This window comes from Hypoxylon fragiforme (assembly GCF_022984875.1).
Source record: "Hypoxylon fragiforme strain CBS 206.31 chromosome Unknown GGS25scaffold_6, whole genome shotgun sequence".
NCBI lineage: Eukaryota > Fungi > Ascomycota > Sordariomycetes > Xylariales > Hypoxylaceae > Hypoxylon > Hypoxylon fragiforme.
Window position 1 is genome coordinate 1,800,135 of NW_026054761.1, and position 16,855 is coordinate 1,816,989.

At 49.9% G+C, this 16,855-nt stretch overlaps 6 protein-coding genes across 6 annotated transcripts; 2 read left to right on the forward strand and 4 right to left on the reverse strand.

The window, feature by feature from the left end:
• Positions 1–1,152: 1,152 nt before the first annotated feature.
• On the reverse strand, positions 1,153–3,681 carry GGS25DRAFT_328583 (cytochrome P450). The gene is made up of 5 exons (XM_049257881.1): positions 3,477–3,681; positions 2,921–3,245; positions 2,643–2,840; positions 1,995–2,555; positions 1,153–1,897 (listed from the first exon to the last, which is right to left on the reverse strand). The coding sequence occupies exons 2-5, from the start codon at positions 3,167–3,169 to the stop codon at positions 1,322–1,324; spliced, it is 1,584 nt and encodes a 527-aa protein (XP_049115729.1). The 5' UTR covers positions 3,170–3,245; positions 3,477–3,681; the 3' UTR covers positions 1,153–1,321.
• A 1,588-nt stretch (positions 3,682–5,269) lies between these two features.
• Positions 5,270–5,888, forward strand: GGS25DRAFT_328562 (uncharacterized protein). The gene has a single exon (XM_049257880.1). It carries the CDS (start codon positions 5,478–5,480, stop codon positions 5,808–5,810), a length of 333 nt encoding a protein of 110 aa, XP_049115730.1. The 5' UTR covers positions 5,270–5,477; the 3' UTR covers positions 5,811–5,888.
• A 501-nt stretch (positions 5,889–6,389) lies between these two features.
• On the reverse strand, positions 6,390–8,040 carry GGS25DRAFT_495312 (DASH complex subunit Ask1-domain-containing protein). Its single transcript, XM_049261433.1, has 3 exons — positions 7,767–8,040; positions 6,683–7,688; positions 6,390–6,618 (listed from the first exon to the last, which is right to left on the reverse strand). The coding sequence occupies exons 1-3, from the start codon at positions 7,962–7,964 to the stop codon at positions 6,491–6,493; spliced, it is 1,332 nt and encodes a 443-aa protein (XP_049115731.1). The 5' UTR covers positions 7,965–8,040; the 3' UTR covers positions 6,390–6,490.
• Positions 8,041–8,315: 275 nt separating this feature from the next.
• Positions 8,316–11,442, reverse strand: GGS25DRAFT_495313 (Spc97/Spc98 family protein). Its single transcript, XM_049261434.1, has one exon. It carries the CDS (start codon positions 11,273–11,275, stop codon positions 8,399–8,401), a length of 2,877 nt encoding a protein of 958 aa, XP_049115732.1. The 5' UTR covers positions 11,276–11,442; the 3' UTR covers positions 8,316–8,398.
• A 156-nt stretch (positions 11,443–11,598) lies between these two features.
• On the forward strand, positions 11,599–13,199 carry GGS25DRAFT_328873 (CT20-domain-containing protein). Its single transcript, XM_049257882.1, has 3 exons — positions 11,599–12,050; positions 12,130–13,068; positions 13,125–13,199. Exons 1-2 carry the CDS (start codon positions 11,795–11,797, stop codon positions 12,858–12,860), a joined length of 987 nt encoding a protein of 328 aa, XP_049115733.1. The 5' UTR covers positions 11,599–11,794; the 3' UTR covers positions 12,861–13,068; positions 13,125–13,199.
• Positions 13,200–16,714, reverse strand: GGS25DRAFT_532534 (uncharacterized protein; the record flags this gene model as incomplete). Its single annotated transcript, XM_049265597.1, has 5 exons — positions 13,200–14,521; positions 14,610–15,618; positions 15,685–16,355; positions 16,435–16,530; positions 16,588–16,714. 5 exons carry the CDS (start codon positions 16,712–16,714, stop codon positions 13,863–13,865), a joined length of 2,562 nt encoding a protein of 853 aa, XP_049115734.1. The 3' UTR covers positions 13,200–13,862.
• Positions 16,715–16,855: the final 141 nt, after the last annotated feature.

The window sequence follows — 16,855 nt, forward strand, 5'->3', positions numbered from 1 at the left end:
TACGCGTACTACATAAAGAAGAGAATTGGATACTAGGGTAGAAACATTATCGGGTCGCTTGCTTTCCGGATGCCGAATCGCTAGAAATTCATAGGCCCAGTATAACCTCCTATCTTGATCTACGTAGGTTAATGTCAGAGGAGTGAGAGAATCCCATGCTTTTTTTTTTTTTTTTTTGGTCTCTTGTTCGATCTCAGCTTACTTCATTCAACGTCTTCAATACTCTGATTTCAAGACAGTTTGCCTAAGACTTTGATATCTCTCGCTATTGGGATGCGTCAGGTGGTTAATACCATAAATTGATCCTATCCAGCTCAGGTAACTTCACCCAATAAACCCGAAAAGTCATATGTCTAAGTGCCTACCTAGTAGGGCGTAGTATGATTATGATGGTGGGTGGAAATTTACCTACTCACCTACGTAGGTAGTTAGTAGGCACTTCTTTTCTACACACACTCACAACCACTGGTCATGCCACCTACCTAACCTATGTAGGTAGGATGAACTAGCAAGTCGTCAAGTTCTTTAGCTATACGCTAGATAGTTGCTATCTTGTATGCGTACTCCTTATACTGCCGGCTTATATGGTAGCCGTGAGTTAAGGCAAGACTACGCTTATCAGAAGTGAGAGCATTCGTTTTTTTGCCGCCTCGAACACCAAAGCCTGTGCGTTGGGTCGGTGGTGAACTCGGTCATGTGCGTGATCTGCGAACCAGCATCATCAGGCAGGTGGAAGAACTAGGCGAACTCCAGCGGGACATCGGGGTGCGCGCGCGCCGTACGCGGATCGTGGAAGCCTTTGGGTATTGGGTATCAGCAAGGCGGCAATGTAAACGAGTCTCACAACGCCACCCCCCCTGAGTCCCTTGGAAGCACAAACCTGATTGCCTAGGTATCCAGGACGGTGATGAGGGGCTCCCAGCACTTGGGAGTGTGCCAGGCGCCGTGAAGAAAAACGGGCGAAGACTACCTGGTTGAGACATGGTTTTCGACAATGGAAAAGGTAGGTATTGTACAGGATTCTCTAACCTACATGATTTGCGCGTCGACTAGCCACATGCCTCCTTCTAAGCTTGTCTAGAAGACGGCCATCTACCCGGCTAGCTACTAACCTACATACCTAAGGAGGTGGCTATTGGGTAGAATGCTTATGGCGGTGGTAGCCTGCTTAGGTACTTAACCTAGTAGCTTCATTACCCCTTTTCACCATTTCGCTTGCCAGAAGCACCCTCACCGAGAGAAATTCAACACAACGAACCTCCATGAACCCGAGTAGGCATCTATTACAATCTTCCTAACTAAATACCTGCTACCTACCCATCTACCCTCGCCGCCTCTCCCAGCGTATATTCGCCGGCTCCAACGGCCTCGAGAACAAGGACGCATAATCCGTGCCTCCCACCTTGCCCTCCGTCCCATCCACCGCGGCAAACCTGAACAGCCTCACCACGTTCGCCACGATCGTCTGCAGCTGGACGTACGCGAACTTCTCGCCAATGCACCGGTGGCGCCCCGCCCCGAACGGGAGGTACGGCGAGCTGGCGCCCTTGCCCACGGCGTAGTCCGCCTTGTCCTCCCAGTCGGCGTCGTCGAGCAGCAGCGCGAACGTCGGCGCGCGCGCGGACCCCCGCAGCCAGCGCCGCGGGTCCCAGACCTCCGGGTCCGGGAAGTAGGCCGGGTCCGAGCCGGAGATGCCCGGCGCCGCGAGCAGCACGTGGTGAGGCGGGATCACGTACTTGGTCCCCGGCACGTGCAGCGGCTGCTTCACGGCCCGCATCATCGAGTGGATCGAGGCGTGCAGGCGCAGGGTCTCCTTCACGACGGCTTCGTGCAGGGGCAGGTTGGCGAGGGATTCGTAGGTTAGGGGGGGGAGGTTGGGGCCGAGGTTGGTTTTTTGCTGGAGGAGGGGGGGTGGGTGGGTTAGTGGATGGTGTTAAGCAAGGCACGTTAGGGAAAAGGGGGGAAAGGGAAAGAGCAGGGGCAAAAACACGTACCTCCTGAAGCAAATCCTCCATGATACTGGGCGTGGCTGCGAGCCACAGCATGATCCACGAGCTAGCCGAGGACGACGTATGCTGTCCCGCCATAAGCAGCGCGATCATCATGTGCGCGACCTCGTGGTCCGGAACGGCGGTGCCGTCTTTGTACGTGCAGCCCATCAGATGCGTGAGGATGTCGAGGCCCTGGGTATCGCCACGGCTCCGCCGTTCCTGGATCGTGTCCGTGTACAGCTTCGACATGCGCTGCTGCGCAATGTCGCGCTTGCGGTTCCACGGCAGCGGCGCCCAGTGCAGCGAGAAGTTCATGGCGGAGAAGCCCATGTCGAGGTCGTGGTACAGCGGCGCGAGCGACTCGTCGAACTTGGCGCGGATGTCGCTGCCCTGGAGCGCGTGCGAGGCCGTGAAGATGGTGATCTCGGCCATCTTGGACGGGATGTTGACGATGCCGGACTTCCCCCTGAAGTCGGCTCTCTTTTGGAAATAGGCTTGCACCTCGTTGGAGATGATGGGGACGTAGGATCGGAAGGCCTCGCTCGTCAGGGCAAACTTGATGAACTATAAAAATCGGCTTGTGAGTAACACTAAGAACTCGATAGGTAACTACGAAGGCACCTCATGAAAGAAGAACTCTGGGAAACGGACCTTTTTCTGCTCTACGAGCTTTGCATTGGGGCAGTCGTAAATAACGTCCTTCCCGAACACCGGAGTGGTCAGGACGGCATAAATCTCCTCGGGGCTGATTTCTCGATGTTTCCCGTTTAGAATGAAGTTGTTCCCTTGGCTGCCTAGATACACGGTCGTCTTTCTTCCGAGTAGGACGAACGTGAATATATCACCGTACTGTTGTCACAAGATTTGTTAGCTGCCTTGATGCCACCACGAGAAGGGCAATGCGGTTCTTAGGTAGGTCGGTAAGGTACCTTTGCTCTGTTCTCCTTGAAGAATCGAGGCGGATCCATGCCATAGGTGACAGTGCTTCCAATGAAGGGAAGCCAGTGAAATATTAAGGGTGGCTCATTCGGGGATTTGAACAGGAGTTGCTTCAGAATATTGACGAGGATTCCTACGACGATAATCGATGCAACGGTTAGGGAGAGTCGCGATATAAGACCTTGCTCTTGAAGATACTGTCGGAACAAGTCCCCCTTGAGGTCTGGTAGGAGTTCCATGGTGGCGGATTTCCCCCCCTTTCAGCTTGCAAGTCGAGTCGTTTTGAAGAAGATAGATGTAAGGCAGGCTTAGGGTCTGGAGTATACTGCAAGTTAGAGAAGGTAAGACTACCTTTTATATAGCTACATAGGTAAATTTCTTGGATTTGAAAGAAATCACAATTATTTAGAAAACGAATACGCCTAGCAACTCGCAAAAGTAGAAGACGGTAGCCCCTGACGAGATCCATTTCTACTATCTACCTACAGAACCTTGCTTCGTGGGCATTGATAGCCAATTACTTTCTTCGGTTTGTAAATTTCATACCTATTACGGAGCTATAAGCTACTGGTGATGATACCAAGGTCGAAGATCTATATCGAAGAGACGATCTCCGTTCGGGTGGCTCCCGGCTTGAGCTTGCAGGGGGTCAGCTCTATTTGGTCGTGCTCGTATTCGGGTTGGCGATTATGTCAGCCACAATATAACAGTATCATATCTCTTAGAGGGCATTTTTATGCTCCACCTCGAGGGGGAAATGGCGTCGGATTATACTGCATCATATGAGATTAGCTGACCGCAGACCTTTGCATCCCCAGATCTTGAAGAGATGTTTGATTCCTAGGTAGGTACTCACTTAACTATGTCCTTACACCTAAGAAGCAGACACTGCAAATCTATTCATATTATTGCATGGTGGCATAGACTGGAATATTAGGGAAATTATTATAGGAGCTCTGTAAGTGATACTGAACCAACCTGTGATGTCTGCGATGCATACCTAGTACCTGACGCTACTCGATGCAGCACTATCATATGTATATAAGTAGTTTCCATAAGGAGGTATATATCATAGTATATTAGAATAAAACGCTTCTCGATCTTGTAGTATGAGGATTCACCTACCTCAGCAGCTATTCCATAACAGTACCTAGTTAGGCCAGGGCTAAGGTCTCAAGACGAGTGAGTTCTGCAACAGGCCCCATAGAATTCATTGTCTCTTGTTACAGCCTCATCAGTTAGCAATACTCGAACATACACAATGGGGATTATAACCGTGTACTATTTTTCATCTTCGAGGAGAAGCGAAAGGAGGTGGCAAACCACTCAGTTACCTAACCTACCTAGTAGACAGCTAGACGTCTACAGCATCTTGAAGTTGTCACTAACGATGGCAACCATAAAACTGATATCGCCTACGGCGGAAGCATTCCCCAAGGTTAGATCAATTGATACCATATCCTTTGTAATCAAATTTGGCGGTGAGATGAATATGCACAGATATTAATTACACCATCCTTTCTTCTCCTGTTCTTTTCGCAGTTGATAAGGAGACACGAAGTGAAGTCGTCACGAGAGGGGGGTTTTGCGTACCATCACCAGTTATACTTACGTTGCTTGCATATTACTTGCATATCTTGGCGATCGATTAGAGCCGTCCAGGCAATTCAGCTCGAGAAAAATAGCGCCAGGTAAAAGAAAGAAAAGAAAGAAAGAAAAATGATATGGGATGATAGATGCTACCTACCTCCTATTAAGTTAGCGCCAGCAAGTGAGTCAGTATGAGTCATGCCCGGGGTTGACGTCGCACTTGGAATAATTATAGATATACGTCTTTTGCTGATGACTTGCCTACGTGAAAATTATACCTAGTAATCATTGATGAGGCTCTACTTTAGATAGTATCCACGACACTAGTTAACCTGGAAGAGCCGAGGGCTTTGCAGTCTTCTGGAAAACCGGGAAGCTAGATATGTGCCCAAATGGGCTAGATACCCTACCTGCAGGTAAGAATCAGCCTACGTATACTCATCTATAGGCATATTCCTGACGAGGCCCCTTGCATGTGTTGCGTGCTCGTGTTGACTGTCTTGAGATACAGACCAACAGAAAAACATCCGGATGTACTATAATCTTGATATATACCTATAACACACCTTCTGAGTCATCGGCAATCTGCATTCTAGGTTGTAGTAACGTCGCGTCATGGCCCCCGAGTTGGTAATCCCAACTGAGAAAACCAGGGGCTAGAGATCTGATAATCTTTTTGAAAGATTAAAGATCAAGTACCTACGTAACTTGGGGTAGGTAATAATGCCTTGTTTTCTTTGATACATTACATGTCCCTCTAGGCAGCAAAATTTTCGAGTTGCCATAGCATACCGAACAGATATAAACCCCTGCCCAGACCACGCCCTCCATCATCAAGCAACTCTCGCCTCACCTCGCCACACTACACTATCTAGTAACTGAGCCAACCAAGCTATGCCTAGCTAGATACCTACTATACCACCTGCCATACACCACCCCCTTATAAACCCCACAACCATGAGCTACACACAAGACAAAGCGCACTCCTCGGCCCTGCTAAGCGCCATCCTCTCCGGCGAGAAGGCCCTGCAGCAGCAACCCCAGCCACCCCCCTCAACCTCAAAGTCTTCAGACTCCGACTCCGCCTCCATCATCTCCACAAGCACAACCGGAAGCACCAAGCCTCTTCTCCAGCCCAGCAAAAGCAGCAACCATAAAGAGAAGGACAGCGACAAGTCTTGTAGTGGTGGAAATAGCAGCAGCAGCAGCAGCAGCAGCAGCAGCAAAGTAAGCGACCTCGAAACCAGAATGATGCGGGCCGCGCTGAAGAACCAGTTGCGGATGAACTAGGAGACCCAACCGACTAAACAACGAACCGCATAATCTTTCGTCCTTGCTCCGCTAGGCTCGCCGGGTTGGGTTGAGTTGAGTTGAGTACCGAAGCCGCGGCACGACTGAATGGCGGCGGAAACTACCTACCTTCCACCTGCCTGCCTGCCTGCCTACCTACCTACCGGCAGGCAGACAGCAAAAAGAACGCCAGTTCAGTTTACCAACCCATCGGAATAATTCCAAGCCAGGCAACAATAGGTACATACCTACATAGCACGAGATGGGATTCCTTTGCGTCGAGTTTTCTCCTTCAAAAAAAAAGCATTGCGGATGTCGGGCTGGATGAATGCGATGAAGCGTCATCTCGTGTAAGGGGTGAAGCAAGGATACCTATGTACTAAGCCGCAGCACACGTACATCTACCTACAGAACATAATCTTTAATGTGAAGCCGCGGCAGAGGTAATCATTCTCATGGGAGGGTTTTTCTGATCAAAAGAACTACGTACGAGTACGAAGAACACGAATATAATAAGGATGGGGGTATCTCTTGTGTTGTGCTTTATCTACTTACGGCTATCATGACCACCTAGGTACAAATATAATGTCATGCTCCCTTGGCAGTCTCGCCGCGTCTTGGTTATAGTAACGTCATGACCACATTCATCATCTTACATAGATACTTAGGCAAGCATCTTCTTAGAACGTGTCGTCCAGGATGTCCTGGTTCATCTTCACCATAGTCGGACTATACTCTGATGAGTCCTCTGGTGCTGCACCGGCCGTGATCAGAATATCGTCCACGATTCGCCTGCTTGCTTCTCGTGCTTTTGCCAATCTAGTTAGCCTACATCACTAGTGCATTGTATGAGATATCAAATAGTTACTTACCAGGCGTCTGCATCAGTTTACTCGGTGGCAACACAAACTGAATCGTTTTCGGCGGGCTCATAGCGCCGAAATCATCGTCGTCGTCGCTGTCCCACGTGATCTCATCTTTAGGCTTCTTATTTGTGCTCAGGCCCTTGCCCTTGGCCTCGGCGAATATATCCCTCGTCTTCCTCAAGGTCGTTGGCGTCTGCACGCTGACCCCCGGCGTCCTCGGCGCTCCGCTGGCGGCACCAGCACGATTTTGACGTAACCGCACGGGAGACATGTATAAATCACTTCGTAGTTTCGGTACCGCCATCTCGGGCGAGCTCATCGGGCTGTCCTGCCACAGCGCCCGACGCGTGCGGTCCTCTTCCCCTTCGCCGACCTTGACAGGCGATCTGCCGCGTGCACGTAGTATCGGTACGACGTTCTTGTGTGGTGTCGCTTGCACCCGGTAGTTCTTATCGAGAAGGCGATGCAGTAGCGGGTCTTTATTTTTACGAGCCGTGGACTGCGGCCCGGGTTCTTCGAGCAGGGACGAAGAGCGCGGTGTCATGGACATATCCGGAAGTCTCGTTTTGGTGAATGTGCGGTTGGGATGGCCAAGTAGCTCACCAGGTAGCTCCATTGTTTCGTCGTCATCGCCTTCGGCAAATCGCTCATCGTCCTTAAAGATGGTGGTATCGCCTTTGAGCTCGCGCCTCAGTTTCTCGTAGGGGGACTCGAATTCGGCGAACTGTGGCTTCACGTGTAGCGATTTGCTAGTAGGTACACGTGGCGTACTGCCCGTCATCTCAGCTTCGTCGAGTAGGGAGTCGTCGGGCATATTTCGCTGTTCTTGATGCTCATCCTGGTAGCCCGACTGCTCAGCCGTTTCCTCAGCATTGGTAGTATTGTTGTAATCCGATGTGGTCTCGTCCAGTGTCGTTTCCTCGGCTGTCGTGGTCTCTTCATTTTCTTCCGCTAGTTCCTCATAACCTGAAAGAGACACATTTGCGGAAGCTTCGAAGAATTGTTTCCAGAACTAGAAAGAAGACAAAGCAGATTAGTTATCTGTATTATAGGTGTTATAAGTACCTATGTGTAGCAATATTGCGCATACCTTGGAAGCTTCCCAAACAGCTTTGGATTGTTCACCATATTGCTCAACTAGAGGGAGAATGCTAGTGGTGACGATGCGGTGCGCTTTGCTGAAATTGTGGTCAATTTCTTGTAGGGTAAGAGTAATTGACTGCTCAAGTCTCTCTAATTCCTCTGTCAAGGTCAAGCTCCTCCCCAAAGACTGTCCGGATCGAGACATGTTGTCGCATTACAAGCTGAATCGAATAAGAATTCAGAGTTGAAAGAAAGAAAGAAGCCGATAAACTGTTGACTCCACTATGTAATTGATAGGTAGGGCACTTTAGCGGGTGGTGGGGTTGTGTGGCTGCTAAAGCTTGGAACTTGAAAAAACACCTCTAACTACTCTACTAACCTAGGTAGGTACCTAGTATTCGCGTCAGGCACGCGATGCGGGGTCCCGGGGGATTTATTAGGTATCTGGTACCCAGGTACTGTACCTACTACCTAGTACCTGTACTGTGCCTGCACTGCCGGCCAAGTCAGGGATAAAAGGGGGGAAAAGGGGTATACTACCAAAGTTGGGCCACTGATATCACTGATATCACTGATATTATTACACTTCGATAGAATATTCATTGTATTTTGGGGTATCATATCTCTTGAGTTCATTAATCAAGTCTTCATGTAACCATAGTAACCCGACATCTCCAGCTTGATTAAAAGCTTATCAATAGAGCTTCCTTCCTTGACGCCTTCACCACGTCCTTCTCCCCCATCGTCACGCATCGGCTTCCCTGTATGTCCGCTTTTCTCCAAAAGAGCACGACATACTGTTATAAAAACATCCACCTTCTTCTTGAAGGCAGTATATAGAGTCCTCGATGATGATGTCTGAGTCTTGCCTTTTCCTCTGCCTAAAGCTTCCACGCGGCTGACCTTGGAAAACTTTAGAATTACCGCAAATATATCCTCCAGTAGCTTTAAAATGGGTTGCTGTCGTTTTCGCAGCAGCAATGTATGCATCATATGATCTAGCACACGCTCGTGCTCTTCACGCAATTCGTCTGGACTTAAAATTCGCGCCCCCTCCGAGCCGTGCTCAGATGTCGTGAGACTATCTTGCACGCCCCCAAGCCAAGTTTCAAACCGCCTCCATGGTACCTCGATACCCGTATCAAAAAAGTAGGCACTTATGCTAGAAATAAAATGCTGTGCCTCAAAACGGAATCGCAACGAAGCGTTGTCAATATCATGCCAATTTGATGACCTTCCAATACTGTCTTGAAAGAGCTGCTCACTGACGTAAAGCATTCGTAGCACACGAAGTAGTAACTTGAATATCTTATCATACTTTAGTAAAACCACTGGCGTAAACACCGGGGAAAGAGGCGCAGGGGGCTTGTAAGAAAGGCGAAGGAAATCAAGGGCTTCCAACGAATTTGCATCCAAGCATTTATCAATTTCCTCAGCCGAGAGATCTCGTACGCCGAAGCTAATGTCGCCGGGCAGATCATGCTTGCGCTCTTTGTTTGCTGGAAGATTCGCCTCGGACGATGGAGGTAGGTAACTTTCAGCCAGAACGCCCATCAAAGCTAATCGGAGCTCTGAGCTTGCGGGTGGCCAATTGTCCCTTCCACTTAATCGAAGTCCCATTACACCACCACTTAAAGCTACACCTGCTTGTCGTTCAGCAGTGTCCAGGTTTGGATCGAATAATGCATGAGAAAATCGACTGCAGAATACACCATTTCCAAGCAAATGGAATTGTTTTTGTAGGGAGAGATGTTCACGCAAATGATGAGTAGTGAATAACAGTTTCATGTACTCCCGGTTGATTACCCGTGCCTGGGCAGCAACAAGTGGCCCGAAGGAGTGGTATGGTATCAACGACCAATGTGGCGAGAAATTAGAGTGTGCTTCCTCTGTATGAGCCGTGTCCCCGGATAATCGAGCGTATAATAATTTCGATAAACTGTCTTCTTCAGAAGTAAGAAAGGGCGGCTTGTTTAGTGCCTCGATTGATGCTACCAAGCGATCCTCGAGATGGACTCCCTCATGCCCAAAAAAATGCAAGCCGTAATTTTCATCGCATGACTTTTCGACTGGGCTCGTTATTTGAGTTACCAACCCTCTTCTTCTGGGCCATTCTTGTAAGTTCTTGGTGAGACGTTCTTCGTAGTTTTTTACATCATTTTGTAGGCATCCGATGGATTTCCAGTCAAAATGCCACTGAAGAGTGGGGGGTTCGCTGGACATGATGAGGTCCATGTGGCAGAGCGGATGATCCGGGTGGTGAGTACGCAGAAGACGCAATGTTTTCCCTGTTTCAAACATGACCAGAGCTGTTTCGCTGGGGACAAAATCAGGCATACGGTTTTCATCAAGGACGTAGTCAAGCTCTGCGCTCTCGACACCAGAATCATCCATCAAAGAAATGTTGTCAACTTTCACAAAGCTGTTGCCGGGGTCCTCTTTGGTCAATGGGACGCCCCCTTCAGCTTTGACTCCTATCCATCTCTCCGCGAACTGGGTCCAAGGTTGTGAAACACGCGATAATATCTCGCGTATCACTCCACCTAGAAGTGCTTCACCATGCTCTAGAGCTTGAGCTTCTTTGAAAATCAGAGACAATATCTGTTCATCAGACCTCAACTTGGAAACCTTTACAATAAGAGATTTGAAATATGCCAATACCGAACGAACAGGTTGGATGAGGGTCTGAAGTTGTAAGATAGAGCGCGCATTCCTCGCTCTGGACCCAAGTATCCTTTGGATAGTTGCCAGAGTCAGGTCTATGGCTTTCGCAATAGCGATGCTGATTGCGCTTGGATGCTGCTTATATGTGATTTGTACATAAGCCGATAGCGAACGAGTCGTGTTCCCGCATTCCATACAACGTCGCTGGATTCCCTTGAGGACCTCTGACGAGTAACCCGAAATCCTCATTCCGTCCACGTCAGGGACGAAGCTCACTTTTTCCTCATCCCAGGTAAAGAAGACCGATCCTCTCCCGAGGACAAGTGCCAAGAGTGCTGCAAGATACGGGGCAGTTTGGACAGTAGGGTTTTCTGCATTCTGCATGTCAAAAACATCGGCTTCATTTTTTATTGCGGCATCGTACGCTCCTGGGCCGGCTTCGGTAATGAACAAGGGCTGTGCTTGGGTACCATCCGGTATCAAGAAAGCATCCCATGTCTTATATTCGACTTTTGGAGCTACTGGGAGTTCTTCATGGAGCCACGAATCATCAAATACATCTAAATCATGCAAGTCCACGTCGTGGATTGTTTCGAGGGTAGAAGTATCTTGGTGGCCGATCTCATCTGCTTCAGCGAGGTTTATGGGTACCAAAGAATCTGGTAGCTTGAAGAATCCATCAAGGTCTGCGGTGGGGGGCTTGGCACCGATATGTCCTTCATTTGGTTTACCGGAATCATCAAGATTCGCATCAAAGAATTGACTATCCAATCCGGAAGACAGCGTCAGCCATTTGGAAGACAGGTTGAAATCCGGAAAGGCAAAGACGTTGGCAAGATCTTCGTCTGCCATGTTTTCGAATCAGACTTTTTGTGCATAGCAAAGAGTCATTTGGGTCTAGCCTCGGATTATATTTCAACTGGGAGTTGCATGTAGCAGGGAAACGCGTCGGCGACGATATATGTGAGGTATCAATGTATTTGACACGGGCCGTGTACAGCCACGAGTTTGTATGATACATACGCCACATGGATTAACTTTTGAGCTACATAGTTATGTATGTAGGTCAGTGTAATGAGCACAGGTCGGTTGCCCCGCGATCTGCTGAGCCACTGGACACTAGGTTATTTAGGTACTAAGGTACAATGCAACTGTACATAGTACAAGCTGGAGCTCAAGCTCTTTCCGATTCAGCAACTTCAAAGTTCAATGTTTCTTCGACTGTTTCCATCCATCAACAACTTTAATAATTTAATCCATTCATCTTACCACACCCTCAAATACCAATTGTTCGCTAGTATATTCGGATAGCTTGGATAGGAATACATCATCACAATACCCATCATATAATTCCCCTTATATAGAATCAATATGCCCCCAAAAAGGAAGTCCAAGGCCAATACCTTGGCAGAGGTGTCCACCCCGAAATCATTGTCAACTCCAGCTCGCGATGACGATACTATGGATGTTGACACTCCCCAAGCAGCAGATACCCCCCGTGCTGCAGACACTCCCACAACATCCAAACCTAATAACCTCCCACCAGCATCTGAGATCCTCAGTAACCTCTGGACCGATGATCAGGAATCTTCACTATTCAAGGCAGTTATTCGCTGGAAACCTTCAGGTATGTGCACAACTCTTACTGTAACTGTACATAGGTGAGTATATATAGTTGATGCTCATATGTGTGCTTATCTACTTAGGTATACATAAGCACTTCCGCATGATCGCCATCTCAGAACACCTGCGCAACCACGGGTTCGACCCAGATGTTGAAACCCACACGCGCATCCCCAATATCTGGAAGAAACTCCGCCTCTTCTACAATATGGATGCTATCGATGAGCGCGATAATTCATTCGACTACGTTAAGGGTGAAGGCGACGGTCAAGACGAGCCACCCGAACAAAAGTACAACGATTTCGATCTACCACCCGATGATTTTCACGACTTGATGTGGACGCGCGCGGCGGCTGGCCCCGGTGAGGAGTCAGCCCATTCGGATATGGATATTGATATACCGGAGAAACCGACAACGGGAGTGAAGAAGCGCAAGCGAGGCACGGCTGATGCAGTAAGTGTTGCTGGTAGTACCACAACCAAGACAAGAGCTAGCACCGTCGATGATACCGACCAGGAAACTCCATTTCCCAGTAGTCCTGCAGCACGAACGAGCGCGCGAGGTACTAGGAGCCAAAAACGTGCTGCTGCGAAGGCGAAGGCGGAGAGTGTAGAGCCAGATGCTGAAGAAGACGTCGGTGATGATGGCGAGGAAGCCGAAGATGATGACAATGATGAAGAGGAAGACGAAGAAGAGAGCGAAAGGGAAGAGGCCAGTACTACTCCAACCACTCGATCTGGCCGAGGAAGTGGCACCAGAGGACGAGGTACCCGTGGTCGAGGTCGAGGGAAGGCGGGTCGGAAGAAGGGTTGAACGAATACTCAACCATGGTTGATGATAACAACCTCCTTTTTCAACGTAGAGCAGCCGGACTCGTCTGCAAAATGCAGGGGCAATACTCACAGTAAGGCCAGTACATCTACCCGCGTAAAGCACGATAGACACCCAAGTTAGGGAGCGTGATTCCATTATAGTTTTGGCTAGTATTAGGCCCAATAAGTCATTGTAAGGGGGTTTCAAGGTATGGTTTTACATCCGTTACACGTAATAGGCCTCTCGTGCTGACCAAGTCTCAAGGCAATTTCAAAAGTTCCCAGAAACCCTCATAACCTAGACAACATGGATTTATAATCTTAGGTATGTTCATGAAAGGCGAGTCAGGGGTATGAAATAAGTCAGAGCTGTTGCTGGCATATCCTTCTCATTGGAATAAATGTCTACTCCTAGATCTAGATCACACTTGTATGATCGAGCTTATAGCTTTCCAGCAATGATAACATATCAGCACCGTTAGGAGTTATTCGTCTTTCCCAGAAAACCTCTATTGTTACTTTGCGTACTAATTGTCATGGCTAGTACACAAAGCTCCCATGAAACATATGAACATATGGATATGCCCGTAAGTGGATTGTTTTTATTAAAGAGTAGATATTCATGTTTGAACGATTGATCCATCTATTGACCGGTTTTTGCTTATACGTCATCTCGTCGTCCCATGATTTCCAGCCTTGCTGTTTCTTATCCAGCCATTCATATCTGCCCCTTTATAGGTGCGACCCGGCATCGTCCGAGTATGATGATTTGTATTTACGAAAAAAGCTTTGCCCCTTAGTTATTCCACACCCCATATCTCCTATTCATCTTCAGCTCTCCTTGTCTTGCTCTGTTCTGTGCTGTTCCGTGCCGTTGTAATAAACTCCATGTCCATGGTATCAATTCGCAAGTACCCAGTATTTCGAAATCATTAACCTCCGCCCCCCCTTTCCCCTCTTCCCCTTTTTCATTCTGTCTCTATGTCATTCTTTCACCTCACCCTCACTGCTGTTCCTCACCCCCCATATCACCCTCATTCTCCCGAAACACGCTCCGCCTTAGCGGGCTATTCACGCCCGTCCCTCGCTGTCCCGACTCATCTTGTGGGTGCACGATATAATGCGACCCCGTTGTCGTTGCTGCTTGTGACTGTGACGCGGGCGGAGGAGGCGTGAACGACCGCGCCACCCCGACCGTCGTCTGGCTCTCGGCCTCGGAGCTCACCGTCGCGTCGCTAATCTGCCGCAGGTGCGCTCTGTCCCGGTCGCTTATCCCGCTTATCCCGCTTACGATGCCCCCGTGCGCATTCGCGCTTGTGCTGGGGTTGTGAGTGGGGTTGGAGGGGACCGGGGTGTTCATCCGTGAGTTGATGCTCGAGTGCGCGGTGTTGGCGGCGTTAGTGCCGAGGGGTGGGGAGTCCGGGCGCTCCGCGTGGGATATGATGGGGGGTTGCTGTTGGGCGGTATTTGAAGACGAGGATGAGGATGAGGATGCAGCGGCGGGGGCGTGGGAGAAGGCGTGGTCTTGCGATGAGCTGCCTACGATGGGGAAGTACGCCTGCGTGCTGGCGATGGGCGTCGAGATGGATCGCGGCGTTTGCGGGTGCGAGGTGAAGGGCCGGCTGACGTTGGTGTCGCCGAGCTCGACTTTGGGTGAGGTGTCTGTTATATAGAGAATAGAAATGATTAGTATGGTGGACTTTGAGATGAGATGAGTGGCTAGGTTGCTGAGCGTTGTTTGTTTACTTACCCCATAGCTCTACTAGCTGCGTGTCTGGCATCTCGGTCAGAGGAACCATGGCCATTTCGGGATGCCCGGGCGAGCGCATCGGCGTGACGCCCCGGCTCTCCATCTCGTCGAACTGCGTGCGAGTGTCGTCCGTGGTAACGGTCGGGGCCTTGCCGTCGTTTGTCTCGCGCATCCAGGACAGGATCCTGCTGCCATTTTCGTTTCCGGAAGGGTCGGCCTGGGTGTTCTTCTTCAGCAACTTTCGCCTCCTGTACAAGAGGACGCCGACGACTATGGCTGTGATGAATACGAGCCCGAGAACTACACCCAGCACGGGTCCGATCCAGGAAGGCGTGCCCTTGGCGCTGACTTGGGTGTCGCCTCGAGTGGAGCCGCCTGGCCCGACAGAACTATAGGGGTAGTAGGAGGTCAACTTGCTCGTGGGGTACGGAGTCGCGAATACACTGGCTAGATCAGACGTAACCCAGCCCGAGGGATTGGGGGCGGTCATGGTTGCGCCGCCAGAGTAATCACCCCCGATCATGACGTGGATCATCTCGGGCACTCCGTACTGATCCCAGTTCTCGGGGTTGTACGAGTCCATCCACTGGGCGGCGGTGAGGTTGTAAACCTGGAGGATCCCGGGAGGGTCACCCTCGAGGCAGGGGGGCTCGGTCGCACCACTGGACGGGTTTGTGCGGCCCCCAATGGTTAGCATCTGGTCCGGATACGGCATGACGCAGTGGTGGCCAGCCCGGCCGTGCTGCGCGGTGCCCGAGGTAACCTTCATCCACATGAACGACGGCAGCGACAGGATCCACACGTCGTCGTTGTAGTCCGAATATTGGTGGATACCGTCGTAGCCTCCGTAGAAGTAGATGTTGTAGCTGGACTGGTCTGAGGCTGTGGCAACTACCGCACATCCCATCGCAAGCGCAGGGGGGCCGCCAACGGTTGGTTGCTGGTACCATGTACTGCTTGCTACGTCGTAGATGTCAATGTTCTGCATGAAGCCTGGGCTATCTCTCTCCTAATACTGGGTTAGTATGCATTTTCTCGTTTTTTTCATTTTTCGTCTCGGGGCAGGAAAACATACACTTTGGGCCGGGTTTAGGGAAGTCCTGTTGGAGTTGTCATATTCAGGATAGGTGACGCCGCCTAACACTACTAGAATGCCTTGCTCGCCAACAGGAACCCAAACCATGGACGGGTTCGCACGGCTTGGGATGCCTCTCGGAAGGGTAACGTTTTCCCAGACTTCTTGGTTCTGGGTCGCCATATCTAGCGTGATCAGAGTGTCGGACACGGTTGATGGATCAGTGGAAGTGTTGGCACCCGGCTGGTATATCGGACCCCAGGAGGCCGAGCGATAGCCACCAAAATACCACGCCTTTTTCTCAGATGGAGCGTTCGCGGTGCCTCCGTAAGTAACATACCGAGTCAGTCCATCAGGCAGCTTGTAGTTGAAGAAACCTGGACGAAACGAGCTCGTACTTGTCCCATACTGTGACGCAATATATGCGAGCACTGCGTCGGCATCTGGTGCAGCCAATGCAGAGTATGGTCCATTCTGGATCACCAAGCCGCCGTACAGAAAGAATTCGTCGTCGTTAGCGAGCAATGCCCCATCAAAGTAGTTTGGAGCGATGTTATTTGCAGCACCACCATTCAGTCCCTTCGATATCGTGTTAAATATAGTACTGACATTCGTGCTTGCATTGAAGGGTATGCTAAAATTGTATGTGTAAATTAAACCAAGAGGATTGTCTACGATAGAATGTTAGAGGACGTCTTAACTCGATTGAAAATAAAAAGGAGGTTGTTGCTGTTTCACTGGTCAACTCACCATCGTCTACGGGGCTCCCATATGACCCGTCAGCCAGGCCCGGTGCCCATCCTAAGCTACCGCCATCTAGATAGACAGTATCTCGGAGTACAGCAACTATAGACTTGTTAATCGATCATGCAGGAGATGATGAACCGCAACGGCTTGTCTCACCTCGAAGATTCTCCCACCAACACATAGTCGAATTTACCTGATTCGCCTGCCATACAGCCTGTCCGTAGACTTGTGAGGCTAGCCACTCAGTGGTAAATGCTAGCCAAGCTATCCTATATCGATACATCTCGTGTCTCTAATCAATTGTGTATGCCGAATGAAAAAGGCGGCAATAAGATTAATAGGTGATGGATTAGTTGAGTAAGTACGTGGATGAGGCTCATATCAGGGCAAGGATCAACTTCACACAGGAGTTCGCTCCCGCTGG

Excerpts from the sequence above, each read along its gene's own strand:
- GGS25DRAFT_495313 (XM_049261434.1), bottom strand. The coding sequence starts at position 11,275 with ATGGCAGACGAAGATCTTGCCAACGTCTTTGCCTTTCCGGATTTCAAC.
- GGS25DRAFT_328873 (XM_049257882.1), top strand. The coding sequence starts at position 11,795 with ATGCCCCCAAAAAGGAAGTCCAAGGCCAATACCTTGGCAGAGGTGTCC. Across the intron at positions 12,051-12,129 it reads TATTCGCTGGAAACCTTCAG|GTATACATAAGCACTTCCGC; the intron begins GTATGTGCACAA and ends TTATCTACTTAG.
- GGS25DRAFT_328583 (XM_049257881.1), bottom strand. The coding sequence starts at position 3,169 with ATGGAACTCCTACCAGACCTCAAGGGGGACTTGTTCCGACAGTATCTT. Across the intron at positions 2,556-2,642 it reads AGCTCGTAGAGCAGAAAAAG|TTCATCAAGTTTGCCCTGAC; the intron begins GTCCGTTTCCCA and ends CGATTTTTATAG. Across the intron at positions 1,898-1,994 it reads TGGAGGATTTGCTTCAGGAG|CAAAAAACCAACCTCGGCCC; the intron begins GTACGTGTTTTT and ends CCCCTCCTCCAG.
- GGS25DRAFT_495312 (XM_049261433.1), bottom strand. The coding sequence starts at position 7,964 with ATGTCTCGATCCGGACAGTCTTTGGGGAGGAGCTTGACCTTGACAGAG. Across the intron at positions 7,689-7,766 it reads CTGTTTGGGAAGCTTCCAAG|TTCTGGAAACAATTCTTCGA; the intron begins GTATGCGCAATA and ends TCTTCTTTCTAG. Across the intron at positions 6,619-6,682 it reads TAAACTGATGCAGACGCCTG|CACGAGAAGCAAGCAGGCGA; the intron begins GTAAGTAACTAT and ends GATTGGCAAAAG.
- GGS25DRAFT_328562 (XM_049257880.1), top strand. The coding sequence starts at position 5,478 with ATGAGCTACACACAAGACAAAGCGCACTCCTCGGCCCTGCTAAGCGCC.